At 42.0% G+C, this 22,048-nt stretch overlaps 1 protein-coding gene across 1 annotated transcript in view; it reads left to right on the forward strand.

Moving 5' to 3' along the window:
- LOC118848548 (interleukin 1 receptor accessory protein) overlaps nt 1-22,048 on the forward strand; it is a 158,771-nt gene that overhangs the window by 108,551 nt on the left and 28,172 nt on the right. The window contains exons 4-7 of the mRNA XM_036757472.1: nt 1,637-1,823; nt 15,158-15,323; nt 18,067-18,138; nt 21,749-21,872. Coding sequence (XP_036613367.1) covers nt 1,637-1,823; nt 15,158-15,323; nt 18,067-18,138; nt 21,749-21,872 — 549 coding nt within the window. The remainder of the gene's footprint in view (nt 1-1,636; nt 1,824-15,157; nt 15,324-18,066; nt 18,139-21,748; nt 21,873-22,048) is intronic.

A 22,048-nucleotide genomic window follows, 5' to 3' on the forward strand; every position in this document is an offset into this window, starting at 1 on the left:
TCGGTTGATGGGATATGGCCAAGAGTGGAGGGAAAGAGGTATCACTCCCTGTAGACTGCCCTGTGTTCACAGAGGTGGCCCAATGTTGAATGGACCACCGAAGACACACATACACACACACACACACACACACACACACACACACACTCACACACACACACACACACACACTCACACACACACACACACACACTCACACACACACACACACACACACACACACACACACACACACACACACACACAGAGAGCCAAACAAGCTGGCCTGGCAGTCTGAGAGTGCAATCATGGCCTCTTTCTTCCAATGGGCTCCCATGGCCTCTCTCACAGTTTAACTGCCCCCACTGCCTTGCTCCTATTTCTCAGCACCCCTACAGTTTTGTCTATAGCTCTTTCACATGATGCAAGGGACTTCATTTGGAGTCAGAAGACCTGGGCACAAACTCTTATTTACTGTGTGCCAACTCTTACTTACTGTGTGATGCTGGACAAAGAAATTAACGTCTCTGATCCTAATTTTCCTTTTCTGTGGAATGACAAAGAAAAGAGGAAGGAAGAGAGAGAGAGGAAACAATTATTAAGTGCCTACTATGTGCTAAGCACTGTGCTAAAGCCACATTTTAAAACCAAAATAAATAACTCACTTGATCCTCAAAAGGACCTGGGAGGCCAATGCTGTTGCTATCCCCATTTTACAAATGAGGAAACAGACAGAGGTTAAGTGACCGGCCCAGAGTCACATACCCAGTAAGTGTCTAAGCCTTAATTTGACCTCAAGTCTTCTGATTCCAGGCCCGGCCTATCTACTCTGCCATGCCCATAGTCCTTCAAGGAGGAACTCTCTGCCTAATGCCCAGCTGCTTCTAAAAACATACCTGATTCATTACTCAAGCCAATTTTTATTTTCTTCCTTCCTTCCTTCCTTCCTTCCTTCCTTCCTTCCTTCCTTCCTTCCTTCCTTCCTTCCTTCCATCTGTCCTTCATTCCTTTCTATCTGCCTACCTGCCTGTTTATGAGCCTTCCAGCAAACATCTAGATCTAACAAGGGAACCAAGCTGTAGGGAGGATATTGATAAGCTAAAGGGTACCCAAAGAAGTGTCACCAAGGTGGTGAAAGACTTGGCAGTGCACTCCATGACAATCCATTGCCAGAACTGCAGTGTTTAGCCTGGTGCATAAGCTCAGCAAAAAGATGCTTGCTGTCTTTAATGATTTGAGGGGCTGCACAATGAGCTATGGAATCAACACGTTCTGCTTGGTCCCAAAGGCCAAACTAGGAGAAATGGGAGAAAGCTGGAAAAAGGCACATTTGTGGTTGAAATGAGGATAAACTATGCTCCAATAGTCTGAGCTGTCCAAATGTTCTGTGGACTGGCTAAGGTGGGAGTGAGCTCCCACTTACTGGAGGGCTTCAAGCAAAGACTAGATGCCCATTTGTCTTTGGGAATTGCTGTTTGCCTGGAGACTGGTCCAGTGCTTTTCTGAGGGCCTTTCTATCTCAGAGATTGAGTAAAGTGTCTTGGTATGTGATTTCCTTCAGAGCACTGCTCTCCCATGTGCAGGTAGCGAGTGTCCAGGCCTTGGCTGCCTTCCAGACTGACCTAACAGTTGCCTGCCTTCTTTCCCTCTTCTTCAGAAACACCACGTACTGCAGCAAAGTAGCCTTTCCATTGGAAGTCATTCAGAAAAACAACTGTTTCAAATCAGCGATGAAGGTGCCCACGGAATACATCTATCTGGAACACACCCTGCAGGTTTTAAAGTGTCCAAACATAGAGGGATTTTTCCCTTCGAGTGTTAAGCCAGAGGTCACCTGGTACATGGTAAGCAAACCAATGCTCTGCTTCTGCCTTTCCAAACAGCACCATTGCGTGCTGTCTCTGGGGAGCCCTGTGAGTGTCAGTCAGTCGATAAGCAAGGATTGAATGTTTACTTGGGGCCAGGCAGGGGGTTAAGTATGTCTGGGCAATGGAATGACGGATATAGTACGCTTTCCCAATTTAACACCATCTATACATGTGTATACATATCACAGAGGCAGTATGGGGTGGTGGATAGAGCACTAGGCCAAAGTTAGGAGGACCAGAGTTCAAATGCAGATTTATGTATTAACAGCCATAGGATCTCATACAAGGTGCTCATCCTCTTTCACTCTCAGTTTACTCTTGGTAAATCAGGGATGCCAAGAGCCCCCACCTGCATCAAAGAATTGTGAGACTTAAATGAACTGAAAAAAGCAAAATGCTTTAGAAATGTGCTAACTCTGATAGAGTAACATTACCAGGAGGTGTTGTTTTTTTTCCCACATATTGAGTGTGTAACAAAGTTAATGTGGCATCATCATGGACAAATGGCCTCCTGGACTCTTCTCTGGGAGACCTGGATTTATTCCATGCCTTTGCCAGGTAGCTCTGTGGCCACAGGGGAGTCCTTTAAGGTCTCAGAGTCTTAGGCAGCTCTCTTAATTTTCTCACCTGAACTGAAGACAGCTTCTGATCCACCCTGATAGACGGTGTCCCTAAACTGACAATACCCCAGATTCTTGACTGGCTGACATAATGGATGACAACTTTTGTCAGCAAGGTGGAGTCATTTCTACCCTCACACCGAGTGAAGCCTAGCAAGTGATTTATCTCATGGATTTTAGGCTGAAGTTAGAAGGAGGGGCTCTAGAGATGAACTAGGCTAGCCCCTTAATTTAAAAGAAAAAAATAATGATGCCTTTGTTTTTATATCATTTTCATTCATTATAGAAAACACTTTTTTAAAAAAAAGATTTAAAAAATGGATAAAACTCAAGTGAACATTTATTAAGCACCTACTATGTGCCAAGTATTGTGCTAACAATCACAGCAATCATGTGTGACAGTGTATGCCATGTGCCGTGTCCCTTATCACCCTACCTGGCAAGTAAAATAGTCAGGGTGATTTGTCTCCAATGTTCCCTGTGCCCTTGGATCATTTTAAATTAGTCAAGGTTCAGCTTTACAATTTAATTATTTTTGTTTTAGTGTTATCACTTGTATATATCTTGTTTTCCTGGTTCTGTTTACTTTAGTCTCTATCCTATCATATATCTTTCCATGATTCTCTGAATTCTTCATAGTTGTTGTTTTGTGTGCTACATTAAGGTTCCATTTAGATTTGTGGGCCACAATTGCTAACTCCTTCATTTTACATCTGAACAAACGGAAGGAAGGAAAGAAGGAAGGAAGGAAGGAAGGAAGGAAGGAAGGAAGGAAGGAAAAAAGGAAGGAAGGAAGGAAAAAAGGAAGGAAGAAGGGAGGGAGGAACGGAAGGAAAAAGGAAGGAAGGGAAAGAAAGAGGGAAAAAAAAACATTTATGAAATGCCTAGCATGGGAACAGGCCCAATAGCTCATTTGATTCAAACAACGATCTTGGGACCTAAGTACTATTCTTGTTACTATGTTACAGTTCAGCAAACTGAGGCATATTGGTTAAGGCACTTGCTCAGAGTAACCCAATGTGTTTGAACTCAGGTCTCCCTGACTCCACGGCCAACCCTTTTCCCACTGTCGACATGGCTTCTGAACAGCCCTAGGCCACTGGGGCAGAGTGCTACAATAATCCTCACACAGAAACTGGCAGACGCTTTGTGTTGTTTCATTCTGGCCTTCAATGTCTTCTGCTTTCAATGTCTTCTTTGGGGCATCCTGTGTATGCATCATGGTGCTACATTTATTCTATAAACAACAATAGGTACTCGATGAAGACTCTGCATCCTCAGTGCAAACTATCTTTGGCATACCACAGGGTGGGAGCCCTGAAATCCCAATAATTGAAGGCTGTATATTTAGTCAGAGAGAATTTCTCTTTAGTGGCCACCTTAAGAATAGGCTGTCAGTTAATTGACCAAAGTACTGCCCAATATTTAGTAAAACTGAGCGCAGAATATGTCATCACCCACTCAGGGAAGAGCACGAAAATTTGAGTGATGGAGTGCCTGACATGCATCCCACAAGGAAAAAAAAGGAAAAGGAAAAGCAAGTGGCTACAGGAGCATCACTTCCCAAATGTGGAAAGGGTGATGTTCATTTTCTTTATGCAATTAGCATGTGACCATGGAGTGGCTGCTTGCAGACTCACATTGCCATGCTGTCATCCTAGAACTGTTTCTTCTTCACAAATCCCAAAATTGGCAAATGGAATTACAGAATTTTGCTATTAACCCAAATGGCTGATAAAGGACCAAAATGACCCGAGGTGGGGAAATGTCTTCCTGTAGAGAAGAGTGTCCTGTATTTGGAGTCAGAGGCAAAGCAGCTTGAAGTCACAGCTTCTTGAAGTCACCTACTAATTGTAGGACCTTGGACAAGTTCTTCATTTCACAGGCTTAGTTTTGTGCACTGATGAAGACGGAAGTGAACTAGCTCATCTCCAAACTCCAGTTTAGCTTAAAATGCTGCGATCCCGTCGTCTAGCAGCCCATGTAGGAGCCCTCAAAATTCTGTACTTCATGAAGAAATGGAACCAAAGCAGACACACTACAGACAATCATGGTGGTTTTCCACTCAGGCTAGGTGTCTGACAATTCTGTGTCCAAAGACCTGCCTAGTTAAGCTCAGAGGGGCTCACCTCCTAGTGGGCCACAGGCTGATGGAATTTTCAACCTCACTCACCTTTGAGGGCAGCTAGGAGAGCTTTGTACAGAGTCCCGGGTTTGAGTTGGGGAGATCTGAATCTGGCTTCTTCCTCAGACTCTTACTGACTCTGACAGTCTCCTTCCTCATCTTTAAAGTGGGGATAATGGTACACCTACTTCCCAGGGATGTTGAAAACGTCTTAGGAGATAACATTCGTCAAGTGCTTTGCACTAATTAAAGCATTATAGAGACCATAACTGCTGGTATTCAACATTATTGGGGTTCATTCACCATGTTAGAGGAGTCTCTGGTGGAGGTGGTCTCTGTCTGTGGAGGGCTTGTCTACACAGACAAAATCACGGATCCCTGAAGGACCTACAGCTAGCTCTAAGTCCTGTGCCGTAAGACATGTCTCTACTGCTCATAAAGTCTTGGTTTTGTAGATGTACCTGAGCATTTGAAATTCATAGCTCTAATAATCCTTTCTGCCCTTCCCGCTGTGGTCAAAGCCCTTCCATTGTCATGCAAAGAGTGGCTTTTGGGGGTGACTTAAATGGTAGCGTAAGATCACGGCTGCTGCTGCAATGCTCTGCAATGCTCTCCATGACCAATTAGAATGAAACAAAAAGCCCAATGGAAATCAATTCACAGAAGGCAGGTCATCCTCTTGCCTTCCCTGGCCATTAAAAATGGTATATTACCTCCGCCTGTAACTTGTACGGTGAAATTAATCTGACTGGAGGGTGCGATGCTCAGGATCCCCGCCCTGGAAAATGGGGACAGCTTTGCCTTTTATGACAATCAGCAAGCCATCAGGATGGCTCTTTGCTGAGAAGGTGCTCAACTTTGACCCCTTTTATGGGCAGTGCATATGTTCTTGGGAAATGGGGACATTTTATTACAAGGTCTGCGGGATAGATTTTCTTTCTTTTTTTTTAACTCTTCATTTCAATTTTGTTCTCTCAGCCTTGTGATTCAGGATCATTCTCCCTCTCATCTCACTATGTTCTCTCAATCTGCACAATTTATCGTATTCTCTGGAAGCCATGATAATAGAATTTTCTGGCAGATTTCAGGATTCTCTTTGGGGGTCTGGTCAAGGGTAAGGAATCTACTAATCAGATCAGTGGAAAAGAAGCCTTATGGGAATGCCTTCTCTCTGCCTAGCCTCAATGCTACCCTTGGAAAGATCCTTGTATGAGATCCCTCCTGGGGGCACAGCAGCACTTAGTGCCAGACACTGCTGGCGAGGCCAATCCAACAAGGCAAAGACCGTCATGTTGTACTTCACCTGAACCAGAGCATGATCATCATGCTTCTTGTCAGTGAGAAGAACAAGATCCCTGAATGAGTGTTTTTTATGCTATAGACATTTAAAAGAAGAAAAAAAAATAAAATGGATACAAATACATAGAAACAGTTATCTGAAAAAATGTTGCCATAATGAATGGCAATTGTGCAAAATTCAGGAAAAAGCATGGAAGACTTAAAGTGATGCCAAGAGAAAAAACAGAAAAAATGCATAGATATAGACATAGATATAGATATAGATATAGATATAGATATAGATATAGATATAGATATAGATATAGATATAGATATAGATATAGATATAGATATAGATATAGATATATACACACACATATATATATATAGATATATATACATACATACATATACTTACATACACATATATGTGTATGTGTGCACATGTGCATGGCAATAAAGCTCAGTACAAATGCATGATGATGATGATGATAAATTTAATAATTAGGCCATCCATAATTAGAGCTCCCTAGAGTTGGAAGAGGAGAAGCTATGTGGTGCGGTGGATAGAGCACCAGATTGGAAGTCAGGAAGACTCAGCTTCCTGGGTTCAAACTTGGCCTCAGACACTTAATAGCTGTGTGACCCTGGGTAAGTCACTTAACCCTGTCTGCCTCAGTTCCCTCATCTGTAAAAGTGAGACATAGAAGTAAATGGCAAACCACTTCAGTGTCTTGGCTAAGAAAACCTCAAACGAGACAGGAAGAATCAGAAATGACTGGAACAGTAACAAACAATTTGCATGGACTTCAGCAAGAATTCCTTTGACAATATCCCAATCCTCATCCAGCCTCTAATTGAAGAAACCCCTCAGGTAGAGGGAGATTCCCCTTCCCCACCTCCTCAGGCATTTCCACTTCTGGGCAGCTTTGCTTGTCAAGAAATGTTTCCTTACATTAAACCATAAACGCACCTCAATCTCTTCCCTTCAACCTTTGCTCTGCCTTCCGGAATTAAGCAGAGCAAGATTTATTCCTTTTCCTTATGGCAGCCCTTACAGTACTTCAGTGTGACTTTCTGACACCTTCCCACACTCCCAGGCTTGTTTTCTCCAAGCTTCTGGAATCCAACCTCATGGAATACTCTTTAGACCCTCCCTCATCCTAGCTAGGAGGCTCCACCTTATCAAGGAGTTTTCTGGAAAGCGCTCCTAGAATTGAGCCCAATATCTCAGAGGTGTGGCAGTCTCCATCTTAGCTCAGAACCCTTTACCCTATTAATGCAGACTGTTTGCTTGCATTAAGTCTTCTGACTAACATGTAATGCCTTGAATTCACACTGAGTTTATCATCCACTAAACCCCGCCCCCCAATCTATTTTCGGCCAAGTCGATGTATAGCCACAATTCGGCCATCTTGCATGTGGCAAGTTAGTTTTTTGAAGCCAACTATTTGTAAGACTCTTCCTTTATCCATATTAAATTTCATCTTGTCACCTTTAGCCCCTCAGACTAGCCTGTCAAGATTATCCTTCCTTCAGGCTAACAAAGGCTAAATTACAAAAATGGAGAGTGATGCACGCTGTCAGTGGCAATCACTCTCTTAGGTGGTTTGCCTAAATGCTTTCAAAGAATGCACTTTATAGAATGTTGTTTGGGAAGTATGTTATGTAGAAAGAAAAGGTATCATAAATTAAAAAAAAAACTAGGCAGGCAGGCAGGAAGGAAAATGGGCTAGAGGTTCCCAGGGAGCCCATGGCCGTTCTCAGCACCATTTTGGGGATGGTTGTGAGAATGTCCTTTTCCTTCTCACTTGTTGGGGGCCAGCCCTTAATGACAAGCCATGGCCCTTCCCTCCCAATCTGTTCTCAGCCCCATGTAAGTGTCTGCTCTGTGTCCCGTTCATTTTTGCCTTCTTCCATTTTTTTTCTTCTGAATTAGAAAGTAAACTCCTGAAATGTTTTTTTTTCTCCTACAAGACACTGTGGCATGTTGCCATGGAAACTATTGTGCCCTAGAAAAATGAGCCTAACAACTTAAATTCCAGGTAGAATCCAGCTTGTAGGATGAGCAGTTGTGAGCCCTCCCTGTAGAATGAGCTTGCTTTAGTTGCAGGTGAGTCACCTGGGCCCTATGTGCCACTGCACAGGGCTCATCTCTGAATGAGCTTTCCCATTACCTTTCATGGTTCAGTCCCCTAATCACAGTGACTTTGCTGTCTGTGGAGACCCTTGGGGATTTCGAATTCAATAAGATAGTATTTGGGCATATCGATGAACTCTGACCCTCTCTGAAGTTCTAATCAATAAATAAATGAAAAATGAAAAAAATGATAAAGTTTTTAAAAAAGGACTAAAAGAAAAATCATTTATTAAGCACTTGTAATGGGCCATACTCTATGCTTAGTGCTAGGGTTACAAACTCAGAACCAAAGTGTTCCTTGTCCATATATTTGGATAGAGACATGGGGGTATATAAAGACATAGGACAGCCAATCCTTCCTCTCAAGGAACCTACATTCTAATGGGAAAACAATACCTAGATAAGGAGATATAGCTAGGTCTCCATTAGTGTGATAACGTATCTTATGAAGTGCTTGTATGTAGTTAAATATTCACCATTTGCACTTTTGTTCCAGCCCAATGGCAATATGTAGTGAGAATTCAAATGATGCAGCCTCTTTACGGGAAGCATAATTCACTCTAATCAGGACATAGCTATACGGGGCCTCAACACAGTGCACTCTTGAGGGATGTGCCAACATGTCCCAGCCTCAGATTGCATGTCCAGAGCTAGAAGGAACCTTGGAGGCCATCCATTCAAATCCTCTCAGTTTACAGATAAGGAAACTGATTTGAGAAGGGTTAATGCTTTGCCCAAAGTCTCCCAGCTAAGTGGCTCTGGTGACAGATTGGAGTGGACAAGCCCTGCCCACTGCCAGCTTGGCCACCCAGTGAGGAATTCTTCAGCCTCAGCAATGCATGAAGACTTCAATCACAGAGGAGTTCCACACTGTATTAACCAAGGCAGCTCCCACCATGATGAAACCATAGATGTTTGAAGAATGGTAGCACTGAAGCCTGAAATCCACCTAGTTTATTCAAAGGAATAAACAGTTGAGTTGTCAGGGAGACTTTTTCTAAAGAACACATAGGAGCTCATGGGCACTTATCTTTGGTGGGGTCACAGGCTTGACAGCCCTGCTGGAGACTGGAGCTGAGTGCAGAGTCCAAACGCTGGGGAGCATGGCAAGGCAAATGTCTGGCACTTTATACTCAAAGTAGCATTTTCCACATCTCTATTATTATTCACTGGAATCAAACCTTCTTGGTTGTCAGAGCCATACAAAACAGCGTAGTTATGATCTGAATTCATTCAACAATTGGTTATCTACTAAGCACCAAGCACTGAGAAAGGCATGGGGGCACAGTGAAAATGACTTTGGCCTTGACCTCAAGGGTCTTACATTCTATTAGTAGGCTGACAGCATATAGCTTAAAAACCAAATTATATGTGAAGTAACTACAAAGAAATTTGGACATAGAGGAAGTACACAGACACCTGGGGTGAGGGGGCATCCCAAGAGCCTCTGGTAGGAGCTCTCCATTGAGGCGACTTTGCGATGCTGTGAAATGAGGTGAGAAAGGAAGGCACAGCAGGTGGGGGCACTGTCTATGCAAATGCAAAGGGACAGAAGATGGACTATTCTGGACAGGAAAGAACAAGAAGGCCCCTTTGGCTGGTACAGAGAGCAGCCCAGGGAGTGTGTTAGAAAATGGCTCCATAACATCTCTTCCATCCAAGCAGCTGGGTGGCATCAGCATCATTGATCAAGGGGCTTGGAGTCACGAAGACTTGAGTTCAAGTTCAAATTCAGACTCGAGAACTTACTAGGTTTGTGATCCCAAGCTCAGATTTCTCGTCTTTTAAATTGGGGATGATAAGAGCAGCTACTTCCCAGGGTTGTTGTGAGTACCCAGCAATATCGTGTTTGCAAAGCTTTCTGTAGCCTGGAAGTGCTTTGTTCATCAGGGTTATCATCACTCACTTGGCTCTTAGCCACTGCCTTGAGATCATCATCTCAGAGACCTCGGGCTGGAAGGGACTTCAACAGTGATCTAGTCTGAGCTGCTCATTTAACAGATGGGGAACCTGAGGCTGAAAGAGACCAAACAATGTGCTCAAGGCCTTAGAGGCATTAAATGTGAAGGGCAGGATTTGACCCTCCAGAGCCAGGTGTCTTTGCATTACACTATCTTCACAGCTTAGACCAAATTCTCATCACCTCTAGCCCAGACTATCGCAGTGGTCCCTTGCAACTGGACTTCCTGCCTCCCATTTCTCCCCACTCCATCTTCCACAGAAAACGAAAGTGCTTTTCCTGAAGTGCACAAGGGATTCTCCTTCTCAACATACTCATTGGTCCTCTATTGTCTGTAGCTCCCAATATAAACTTCACTGCCTTCATAGCCTGGACTCATCTTATCTTTCCATCCTCACCACATATTATCTCCTTCCTGCACTCAGCAAAGAAACCAAATTGATCTTCTCTCTAATCCCCACATCTTTTATTTTTGTGCCTTTATGCTGGTTATCCTGCACCCCAGCAATGCCCTCCCTCCTCACTTCCTCCTCAGAGAATTCTTCACTTTCTTTAACACTCAGCTCATGCATTAACTACTCCATACATAGCCCTTCCTGGGTCCTTCTCATCTACTGGTTCACTCCCTTCTTAACTACCTTCTATGTAATTATTTTGTATTTTTTGTGTATGTATATGCACATATAGACATACATATACACACATATGTATATATATATATATATATACAAATATGCATGCACACATACATAAACACAAATTGTCTCCCCAATAGGTGTAAGCTCTTTGAGAGCAGACATTTTTTTTTCATTCAATGTATTCTATCCCTAGCACCTAGTGGCTGGCCCTTATCAGTAACTTAAAACATATTCATTCATTGAATCATTAATTAATGCACCTGAAAAGGTAGGTGTGGCTAAATTGAAAAGGGTTTTAAATGTCAATCAGAGAAGAATGTGAGCCCAAGGAATAGGAGCCACTGGAATTTTTTGGCTGGGGAGGGATATGGTCAGATTCCTGCTTTAGAAAAATTGCTATGGCAGCTGTGAAGAGGGTGGGTTGGAATTTGGAGACACATGACTCAGAGAGAACAATTAATAATTTCTTGTAATTGTTCAAGTGGGAGAAGATGAGGGACTGAGCTAATGTTGGTCTCATGAGTGGAGAAAAGAGAATGGCTATGAAAAATTCCACAGGTCCCAGATCAAGGAGAAAATACTGCAAGTAGCTAGAAAGAAACGATTAGGGTATTGTGGAAACATAATCAGAATAATCCAAGATCTAGCAGCTTCTACATTAAGAGATTGAAGGGGTTGGAATACCATATTCTGGAGGTCAGTGGAGCTAGGATTAAAACCAAGAATCACCTACCCAGCAAAACTGAGTATCATGCTTCGAGGCAAAATATGGATTTTCAATAAAATAGAGGACTTTCAAGCTTTCTCAGTGAAAAGACCAGAGCTGAAAAGAAAATTTGACTTTCAAACACAAGAATCAAGAGAAGCATGAAAAGGTAACCAAGAAAAAGAACAAGAAAAAGAAATCGCAAGGGACTTACTAAAGTTGAACTGTTTTGTTTACACTCCTACATGGAAAGATGATGTGTATGATTCATGAGACCTCAGTATTGGGGTAGCTGAAGGGAATATGTATATGTATATGTTTATGTGTATATATATATATATGGACATGTGAGTGTGTATGTATATATGTGTGTGTATATATATACATATATATATATATATATATATATATATATATATATATATATATATATACAGAGAGAGAGAGAGAGAGAAAGCGCCCCGACACAAGGTGAGTTGAAAATGAAGGGAAGATATCTAAAAGAAATAAAATAAAATTAAGGGATGAGAGAGGAATATATTGAGAGAGGGAGATAGGGAGAGATAGAATGGGGTAAATTATCTCGCATAAAAGTGGCAAGAAAAAGCAGTTCTGTAGGAAGAGAAGAGAAGGCAGGTGAGGGGGAATGAGTGAATCTTGCTCTCATCAGATTTGACCTGAGGAGGGCATACCATACATACTCAATTGGGTGTCTTACCCCACAGGAAAGAAGGAGGAAGAAGATAAAAAAGGGGGGATGATAGAAGGGAGGGCAGATGGGGTGGAGGTAATCAAAAACAAACACTTTTGAAAGGGGACAGGGTCAAGGGAGAAAATTCAATAAAGGTGGATAGGTTAGGAAGTACCAAATATAGTTAGTCTTTCACAACATGAGTATTATGAAAGGGTTATACATAATGACACACATGTGGCCTATGTTGAATTACTTGACTTCTTAGGGAGGGTGGGTGGGAAGGGAAGAGGCGAGAGAATGTGGAACTCAAAGTTTTAAAAACAGATGTTCAAAAACAAAAAAAAAATTGCAGGCAACTAGAAAATAAGATACACAGGCAATGGGGCATAGAAATTTATCTTGCCCTACAAGAAAGGAAGGGAAAAGGGGATAGGAGGGGAGTGGGGTGACAGAAGGGAGGGCTGACTGGGGAACAGGGCAACCAGAATATATGCCATCTTGGAGTGGGGGGGAGGGTAGAAATGGGGAGAAAATTTGCAATTCAAACTCTGGTGAAAATCAATGCTGAAAACTAAATATATTAAATTTAAAAAAAGGAAAAAAAAGAGAATGGCTATGAGCAATGCTTTGGTGATTATCCATGCCCTAAGTGGCCCCATTAAGAGATAACCTTAGACTGAGCTGGTTCTCCATAATCACCTTGCTACTTAGAGCTAAGGATTAGGCTGAGGAACAAGAATGAAGGTGGCACAGTGGATAGAATGTTGGGCCCAGAGTCAGGAAGAACTAAGTTCAAATCTGGTCTCAGATACTTCCTAGCTATATGACTCTGGACAAGTCATTTAACCCCATTTACCTCAGTTTCCTTAACTGTAAAATGAAATGAAGAAGGAAATGGCAACCACTCCAGTCATCATGGCTAAGAAGACCCTGAATGGGGTCACAGAGAGTCTATAGGACTGAAACGATTGAAGAACAACAAAGAAGCTCAAAAATACATTGACTCATAATAAAATGTGGCCTCTAGCTCTGGAATCAAACTAGCAGAACATAAGTTCCTTAAGGAGCAGGGAGGGACTGTCCCCCGTTTGTCTTTATATGTTCTGTGTTTTGTATAATGTCTGAGACACAGGCAGACTAATTGGGTAGCAAGATCTCAAGCATATACTTCCAATTTCTTCGGGTTTCCTTTTCTCTGTTTATAATATAAAATGGGAGGCACCAACACCTTATGCATCTCCCTATAGGACAGAGCTATGAGGCTAAATGATTAATGCCTGAAAAGGGGCCTTGAGCTGTGTGAGAAAGCTTCTCTTTAAATTCACTATCCCATAGAATGTCCCAGCTAGAAGGGAGCTGACTGATTGATCCTTGAGCCTTGACCCTTCCCCTTACAGGAGAGGAAACTGAGGCTTGAAAAGTAAAGGGACTTCACAGAGATCGCACACAGGAAGTGATAGCCGAACTACAGCTCTGACTCTCTGGGTCTAGTGTTCTTTCTCCCACATCAGGTGCCCATCTCCAAAGGGGTTGGGTATTTACAATTAGATGGCTTAAAAGATTGACAGAAAAAGAATCTGAATCCTCATTTCACAAACTCCTTTTGATGCAGGAGTCTTGGCCCTAGGACATTTACAATAATCTACCAGGATAGCACAGACCTAGAGATTAACCAGTGCCGGCAGGTCCTCACCATCGTGTTTATTTGTCACAAAAAATATGATAAAACTCTAATTCTGTCTGGTATGGGGTCTAAGCCAATGAAACATTCGGTGTGGTGACAGGGCTGTCATTTGGCTGGTCAATTTTTCAGGATACATTGTATTCTCATCAGAGGCAGGGAGTCTAGTTTTAAAGCTGGGAGGGTCTTTAGAGATAACCTAGTTTCAGCTCGTTACTTTACAGTTGGGGAAACTGAGGCCCAGACAAGCTACACAATTCTCCCAAGGTCACACAGGTGGCAAGTGGCCGTAGAAATGTTGTGAGACATGTTGGAGTGCATAGGTCCTGTTTCCTGAATGTGACTCTGTTTATTTGTTTGTTTTTTCACTTGCTTGCTCATTCATTCATTCATTTATTTATATTTCATTTATCCATCTATTTATTTATTGCCTCAAAACCATAAAAGTCTTTAGGGAAAAGGCAATCCAGGTTTATATATGAACAGGGGACACCCAGTCCAAGAACTTGTTCCCATGGGGTCTTGTGCTTTCTCTGCTTTGAGGGAATTCTTTGTCATCCAAACCTACCTCCTCCTTCTAAAGAAAAGGAAAGTGAAGCCCAGAGAAGAAGGACAAGTGTAGAGATGGGCCCTTGGAGTCCTTAAGGTCCTGTCTCTGAAGCCATCCAACCATTTCATTTTACAGATCAATACACTGAGGCCTGGGGAAGTGAATTGGCTTGCCCAAAGTTATACAGAGAATAAGAGTCAGGACCCAAACCCAGGTTCTGTGAGTCCAAATATGATCTAGTCTACTGAGGAGTAAAATGAAGTTTAGAGAAGGAACATGACTTTGCCAAAGCTCTCTGAGCCAGCTAGTGAGTGAGTGGTGGGCCTGGCATTGGAGCACTGACCCTTCTGTACTCCAGGGAAGACCTTCTGGCTGGCCAAAGGCCAGCTGCCTCCAGAGAGGAGGGGACTTGGGGGCCACCTTTCTTCAGAGTTCATTTCAAAACTTAGTGTTGCTCCTATGTACACCGAATACTCTAGTAATGAGAATTTTGGAGTGGGAAGCAGGAAATCAGTGTGTTTCTGGAACTACTGAGGCCTGGCTGACTTAGGGGACAGGAGAGTACCCCCATTCTAGGCTTAGTCTGTGACAGTCAAAGAGTATTGTCGTTCTACTGCATTCTGGCTTTCTAGCATTTGTGTCAGATGCCTGGAGGAGGCCCTGGAAACTTCTCTGAAGAATGGGATCTCTCGCCCTCTTCATCTGTGTGTGGGGGGTGGGGGCGGGGGTATGGGTATGTGTGTGAATGAATGTGTATGTGCAGTTGTGTGTGTGTGTATGTGTCTGTGTGTAGGCGTGTATATTGTTAGCCTGTGTGTGTATACCTCTGGCTGTGTATGCTACGTCTTTTTAACCAAGGCCTAGGAAAGTAAACATGGTTTTGTTTCATTTCATTTCGTTTTTCTTGACTTGTTCTAGAATTGTGACAAAGTGGACAACTTTAACAAAGTCGAATTGAACGGCACCGAGCTCATCTTCGCCTATGCCCTCACCTCCAATGCAGCATTCTACACATGCGTCGTGACTTATCCAGAGAATGGACGCATGTTTAACCTCACCCGGACTGTGGAGGTAAAGGTGGTAGGTAAGGAGAGGTCATAACCATGAAAACCACAGGGTTCTCTTTCTACCATAGCTTTTAGGCTTAAGTCAGGACCAGAGTGAGTGAAAAGAACATGGCGTCTTGGGAAAGCACTGGGTAGGAAGCCAGGAGACCAGATTTCAATTCTTGCTCCAGATGCTTAGAGTCTGAGACATTCAGCTAGAAAAAGCCTCTGTGGTCATCTAGGCCAAACTTCTTATTTTACAGAGATGGAAACTGAGGACCACAGAGGTTAAATCAATTACCCAGGGACACCAAATGCATAAGTGGAAGAGCGGGGATGCAAATCAGCTCCTCTGACTGCAGATCCAGAGGTCTTCCTACTGCCTCATTACTGCATCACTGAATGTCTCAGGGCCTCTATTTCCTCGGCTTTAAAACAGGCATAATTCTGCTCATTGTACCTGACTCACAAGGTGGTAGAGAGAATACCTTTCGGAAACCCTAAAGTCCTCTATCAGAAGCCATTTCACTGATACATGTTGATTTCTCATACACCCAAACACCATAGTCAGAAATAGAGACCTGGTTCTCTACTCCAACCCCACAATGAGCCTCCCTTTTCCTGTCTGGGGATATTGACCCTCCCACTCATCTATCCTATATGCCACTATTGGCTCCTGATAGGTGTTACCGTTTAATAAAATACTAATGGGTTCTTTGGAAGAAGATCCTGCTTTGTCCCCCTAGACCTGGATCCCTGTCTCACTACAATCTTGGTCACAGTCTCTGTTAGAGCCCCTCTATGAAAGGTTCCTCAGCATCCACTGGAGCTTTCAGAAGACGGGTATATGCAGGGAAAGCAGGATAGTGAGTCAGGTCTGACCCTGGGATATGGTGAGAAGACAACACCAAGAAAACAAGAAACAAGTTAGTCTGAAGAAAGCAGACAGCAATTAGGGAGAGGTGGAGCCCAGGCAGAATGGACCCACTGGACCCATCTGCCTTTCCTTTCAATCCACTTCTGCCACTGAATTATTTGTAAGTGCTTTTGAAGTCTGCCCCTTTTGGATGGCCTTGTTTGCCTGATAGTAGAATGGGAGCATCAGAATTGGCTAATTTGATTGGATGTAAAACTTATACCAAGAATAAAGTCTCACTTCAGCGTTTGTTTGCTTTTGGGTGGAGGGTCATAGTTATAAGGAGGAAACTCCGTCTTCCAGTGCAGGTTATAAACTTCTCTGAAGTAGGTAGTCTTAAAGAGCTGCCTGTGAATTGAGAGATTGGCTTTACCAACTAGCATACATCAGGGGCAGGATTTGAACCTACATCTTCCTGGCTCTGAGGCTAGCTCTTTCTTTATTCCCAATATCATATTGCTGGGCCAGAATTTACAAGCTGAAGGAAGGCTTTCCTTTTCTTTTTACCTGGGTCAGTGCTTCAATAAAATTCAAAAAGTTCATCCTTCAGAGGTGGGCATCACAGAAGGTGACCTTGATATTATAGGGGAAGACATGGGACAGCATGTATTAATAGCATTTCTCTACAATGTTCATATTTCCAGAGCACTTTACATATGTGATTTCATTCAGTCGTCATTACAACTTTGGGAAGGAAGGGCTAGAGGAAGTAGGAGAAGAAACTGGGATAGACAAAAATGAGGTGACTTGCTCAGTGTCAAACAGCTAGTAAATGTCTGAATCTGGATTTGAACTCAGGGCTTTCTGACTCCAGGACCAGATCTCTAAATCCCCGGTCTATACCACCCCCAACCTTGCACAAGGGTGAAAGAAAGGCAGAGAGAGAGAGAAAGAGAGAGAGACAGAGACAGAGAGATAGCGAGACAGAGACACGGACAGAGGAGGAAAGGAGAGAGGGAGGATGAAAGGAGGAGGAAGGAAGGAAAGAAGGAAAGAAGGAAAGAACGAAGAGAGGAAGGAAGGAAGGAAGCAAGGAAGGAAGGAAGGAAGGAAGGGAAAACATAAAAGATTTCTTAAATGTCCACTCTGTGTTTAATTCTGTGCTGGGTACTATGTATGCAAATTCAAAAATCTGACATCTGCCTCCCACAAGCTTATATTCTACATTGGAATTAACAATTGCGTAGAACCTTAGTAAACACTTTCCTACCTTTTATTTTGTCTCAGGCCCTGGGAAGGAAATGACTAATTAAAGATTTATCCAGTAGGATATGAATATCTTATAGAATCACTGAAAAAAAAAATCTTCTGGCCAAGCCAGGAGCAGATGGGCCATGGGAAGAATATTTCCTTCATCCTGTTCCTGCATATTTTTCATTCTCCTCACTAGGTTTCTTTGTTTTGAACCTCCCTCCCTGTACCTTAGGGGTGGTGAAGATGCAGTAAGATGATATCATTAAAAATGTAGCTCTTAAATTGCTTTGGCTTGCTATTATGCCAATGATGCAAAATGATGATGGCCAAAGTCTAATAAAATGTATTTGTTAAATTCTCAAGAATATTTTGACATTTGCTTTCTGTTAGTTTGAAAAATAGAGCATCAGCTGTATTGTTCCAGCCACCAGTTGCACTTGGTATTTGGTAGGTGCTTTTCTTTCTTATTTTGTAATCTCCAGGTATGTATTACATAATATTAATACTCATCATCATTGTCCCTATCACCATTAATTACCTATTTACATTGTATCTACCAATAATGAATAGTGACAAAGGCTGGGTTGGCTTGATCGGGTATCCTTATGTTGGCCTTAGGTAATTTCTCTATGAAGCTGATTGAATACCAAGGTTTCTCTTCTCTCCTGCAGCCTCTCCACATTATGCAACACCGCCTCAAATTGTTTATCCCAATGATGAAATAGTTTATGACAAGGAACCAGGTAATGATCTCCTTCTTGCCTTTCTCCAGGTGATGGGTGCATGTAACCACTATACTTTGGCTGAATGTCCGTAGCACATTCTGTTTGCCATGAGATGTTTCATCCTCCTCCTTGTCCCGAAATTGGGCCAAGAAAGTTTTTTGTTGTTTTTGTCTGTTTGTTCATGCGCTTCAAAATTCCCATTGTTTAATACTCTCACATTTGAAGACACAGGGAACATTACACCTTATTTTTTAAAATAATTGGATCTAATAATTTGTATCCTTCATGATAAAAAGCAAAACAAAACAAAAAACAAAAACAAACCCCACTCCTGCAGGCATAAAATGACCTTAATAACAGCGTACCAAGCAAAGCAACGGCTGCGATTGGCATTATGAAAAGCTGTAAAACATGGCTTTGAAAATGTGTTGCTAATTCTGTGACATGAAGGTGAGAAGTCTAGGGCTTTGACATTTCAGAAAAGGCAGAGGTTTCCTTCAATTGCTACTTCGTCAGGAACTTTGAAAGACCAAAGTATAGGGGTCCTTTCCTGATGATGGAAATGTTCCTTGCTCACGATGCAAATATGACTCTTCCCTCCATTTTAGTGGCAATTGATGAAGACGATAGCAAAAAATACAAGGGATGTCAGGCTGATGAAGTGGAATGGTGGTGAATCAGGGATTTTTATCCTCGCGTCCACAGACTTCCCACCAAGGGGCCATGGATACACTTCAGAGGATCCATTAATTTGGATGGGAAAAATAGATCTTTATTTTCATTAGCCTCTACCTGAAGTTTAGCCTTTCCTTCATACATGCAGAGTATATGTATATACATATATGTATAGATGTGTGTACACACATGTATATATATATATGCATATGTGTGTGTGTAGGCAGCTAGGTGGCATGGTAGATAGAGTACTGGGTCTTGAGACAGGAAGACTCATCTTTCTGACTTCAAATCCATCCTCAAACACTTACTAGCTGTGTGACCCTGGGCAAGTCACTTATCCCTGTTTGCCCCAGTTTCCTCATGTGTAAATTGAGTTGGAGAAGGAAATGGCAAACCACCCCAGTATCTCTGCCAAGAAAACCCCAAATGGGGTCACAAAGAGCAAACATTACTGAAATGACTGAACAAAAAACACTTATGTATAGTATATATATAGTATATACACAGATCTATGCATGTATACACATATATACATACATACACACATACATCTGTATATATATCAAGGGAAGGGAACCATAGATTTCATCAGACTGTGAAAGAGGTTCATGTTGCCAAAATACTTTCAAAAAGGTTAAGAATTTCCCAGCCAGGCCCATATTCTGTCTGCGACCAAGGCTAGGGAAACATAATGCTCAGAATGGGGGAGATTGTATACCTACCACATACATCAATCCTTTTAAATAATTCAGATAGGGCATTTTACTTATCTTAAAGCATTTCAGTGATAGGATGGAATAAACATTTACTAAGAACTGACTTCAGCCCAGGCACTGTATTAAATGCTTTCCAAATATTATCTCGTTTAACCCTCATAGCCACCCTGGAACTTAAGTAATATTAGGATCTCTATTTTACAGTAGAGGAAGTTGAAACAGGTACATGTTAAATGACTTGTCTGGGGATGTTCAGCTATTAAGTGTCTGAGGTTAAATTTAAATTCAAGTCTTCCTGACTCTGACTTCAGTGTTTTGTGTATTTTGGTACCATCCAAATGCCATTATTTTGAGTTCTCCTTTTCTTTCTCTCCTCTTTAACCTCTGCTTCCTCTTTTCCTTCTTCTTCCACTTGGTGATTGCCCACCATAGTATGATGGGGTCAGGGGGAGGACAGCTGACCAGGGTCCCTCCAACTCTCTCCAGGGTTAGGACAAAGCATGGTGAGACAGAAGGAAGGGGAAGGAGCTAGGAGAAGCATGCAGAGACTCTCTCCAGGCTTCTGGGTCAGGAAATTCCTATTCATTCCCTGCAAGCCAGATGTGATGCCTCCAAATTAGGGTCCCCACTTTGCTCAGCTGTAAAATGATGAGATTGTATTAGATGGCTCCGAAAGACTATTTCTAAATCTCCATATTCGAATCTACTGCATTATTACAATAATTTTTATTGTAACTCTTATTCTTATCGCTTTTTCATCTTTTTCAATGGACGTAAAATGAAATGGTCCTGGGATAAATCACTGCCATCCTACTAGTATTATTGTCCATTTAATATTCTGTCTGCACTTGATTCCATGAATATAATGTCACTTCTTCAGTTGAATAAAAGTGTTAGCATGTAAGTTTATCTTCTGTACGCTCACTAACGGCATCCCTTTCAGACCACTCCAGTGGCAAAGGGGGTAATGAAGAAGACATATGTGCACTTTGTCCTCTTTCCACCCAGGTTGATTTTTATTTCTTTGGCTAACTGTCTTTGTTTTGAATTTTTTGTTCCATGGAGCTTGGAGATTGTTAATATATTAATTATACAAATTATTATTATCATCATCATTAACTTTTGTAATTTGGGGTATCACTTCTGATAAGGACATTGATAAACTGGATCATTGAATAACATTGATAAATTACAAGAGAGAAATCAAAAATGAGTCATGAATAGCTGTTGGAGACATTGAGGCTGGGAAGAAAAGCTATTGGGTCAGGGGTAGGGGAGAGTGTATAGAAGCTACCTTCTAAAATCACAATGGATTCCTCATGGAGGAAGTACCAGACTTTTTCTGCCTGGTCCCAGAGGGATGAACAAAGAATGATTTATCTACAAAGAGCCAAGTCAAGGCTTGATATCAGGGAAAACAAACCAAACCACTGACTTCCCAATAAATCAAGCTGTATTAAGGTTGAGTGGGGCACCTCCAGAGACAGGAATAAAGTTCAAATGGGCCACCTCTGGAGAGGGGCTGTCAAAAGTTGAGTGAATCACTTCTGGAGGTGGCAGCTTCCTCCCTTACTGGTGATTCTTAAGCAATGAGGCATGGTCACTTACCTGAGATTCCATGCTGAGGATTCATTCTCAGATATGGTTTTGAATATAAAATGCCTGAGCTCCATTCCAATTTAGAGATTCTATATATCTAGGGATGTTTCCTACTGTAGTTGTATCTTTAAAATTTTGCCATCCCTCATCCATCACCATACTTTTAGGAACATGAGTAAAAATCCAGAATATAACTGGGAATCCTGACTACCAAATGGCTCCATTGAAATCCCTTCACCATAATCCAGTCCTGATGAAAAGACCTGTACCCACCATCCTACTCTCTTGCATTGATGCCTTTTAAGAAGGGTTAGAAAGCAAACAGGCAAAGTAGGAAATGTCCGAGAACATTAGGGGGGATCTAGGGAATAACTGAATAACAATCTTATTGATAGTTTGATTTTAAGATGGCAATTTTGAGGGGAAATGTAAGTAAGTTGACTCTTTTGGTCTAAATGTTAATTGAGTGGTTTGATAGAAATGTCACCTGAGAATTGGACTTAAATTCACCATGAATTAGAGGACTGCTTGTCCTAATTGTCTGAATGCCTAATCACCCAAAGGGGAAAACAACATGATGTGGGTAGAAAGTGTGCAAAGTGGAACTTCAATTTTACTTTATCAATTTCTCCTAGGTGAGGAGCTTGAGCTTCCTTGTAAAGTTCGTTTTCCCTACTTGAAAGACTCAAAGACTGAGATTTGGTGGACCATTGATGGAAGAAAGCCTGATGACACTATGAATGTAACAATAAACCAAAGGTAATGTAAGCTGTATCAGAGTGCCTACGTGCATGAATGTCTGGCAGAGATGAATAAGTGCTGGTCCTTGTCCCATTTGTATAGTACTTTGATGAATTAATAAAGCTAATATCATCATGTTGGCCAATATCTATGTAGTCACATGATTCCTAAAGCCTCTAGTAGTGCCTTAAAGG

Source organism: Trichosurus vulpecula, chromosome 4 (genome assembly GCF_011100635.1).
Source record: "Trichosurus vulpecula isolate mTriVul1 chromosome 4, mTriVul1.pri, whole genome shotgun sequence".
In the NCBI taxonomy this organism is placed as follows: domain Eukaryota; kingdom Metazoa; phylum Chordata; class Mammalia; order Diprotodontia; family Phalangeridae; genus Trichosurus; species Trichosurus vulpecula.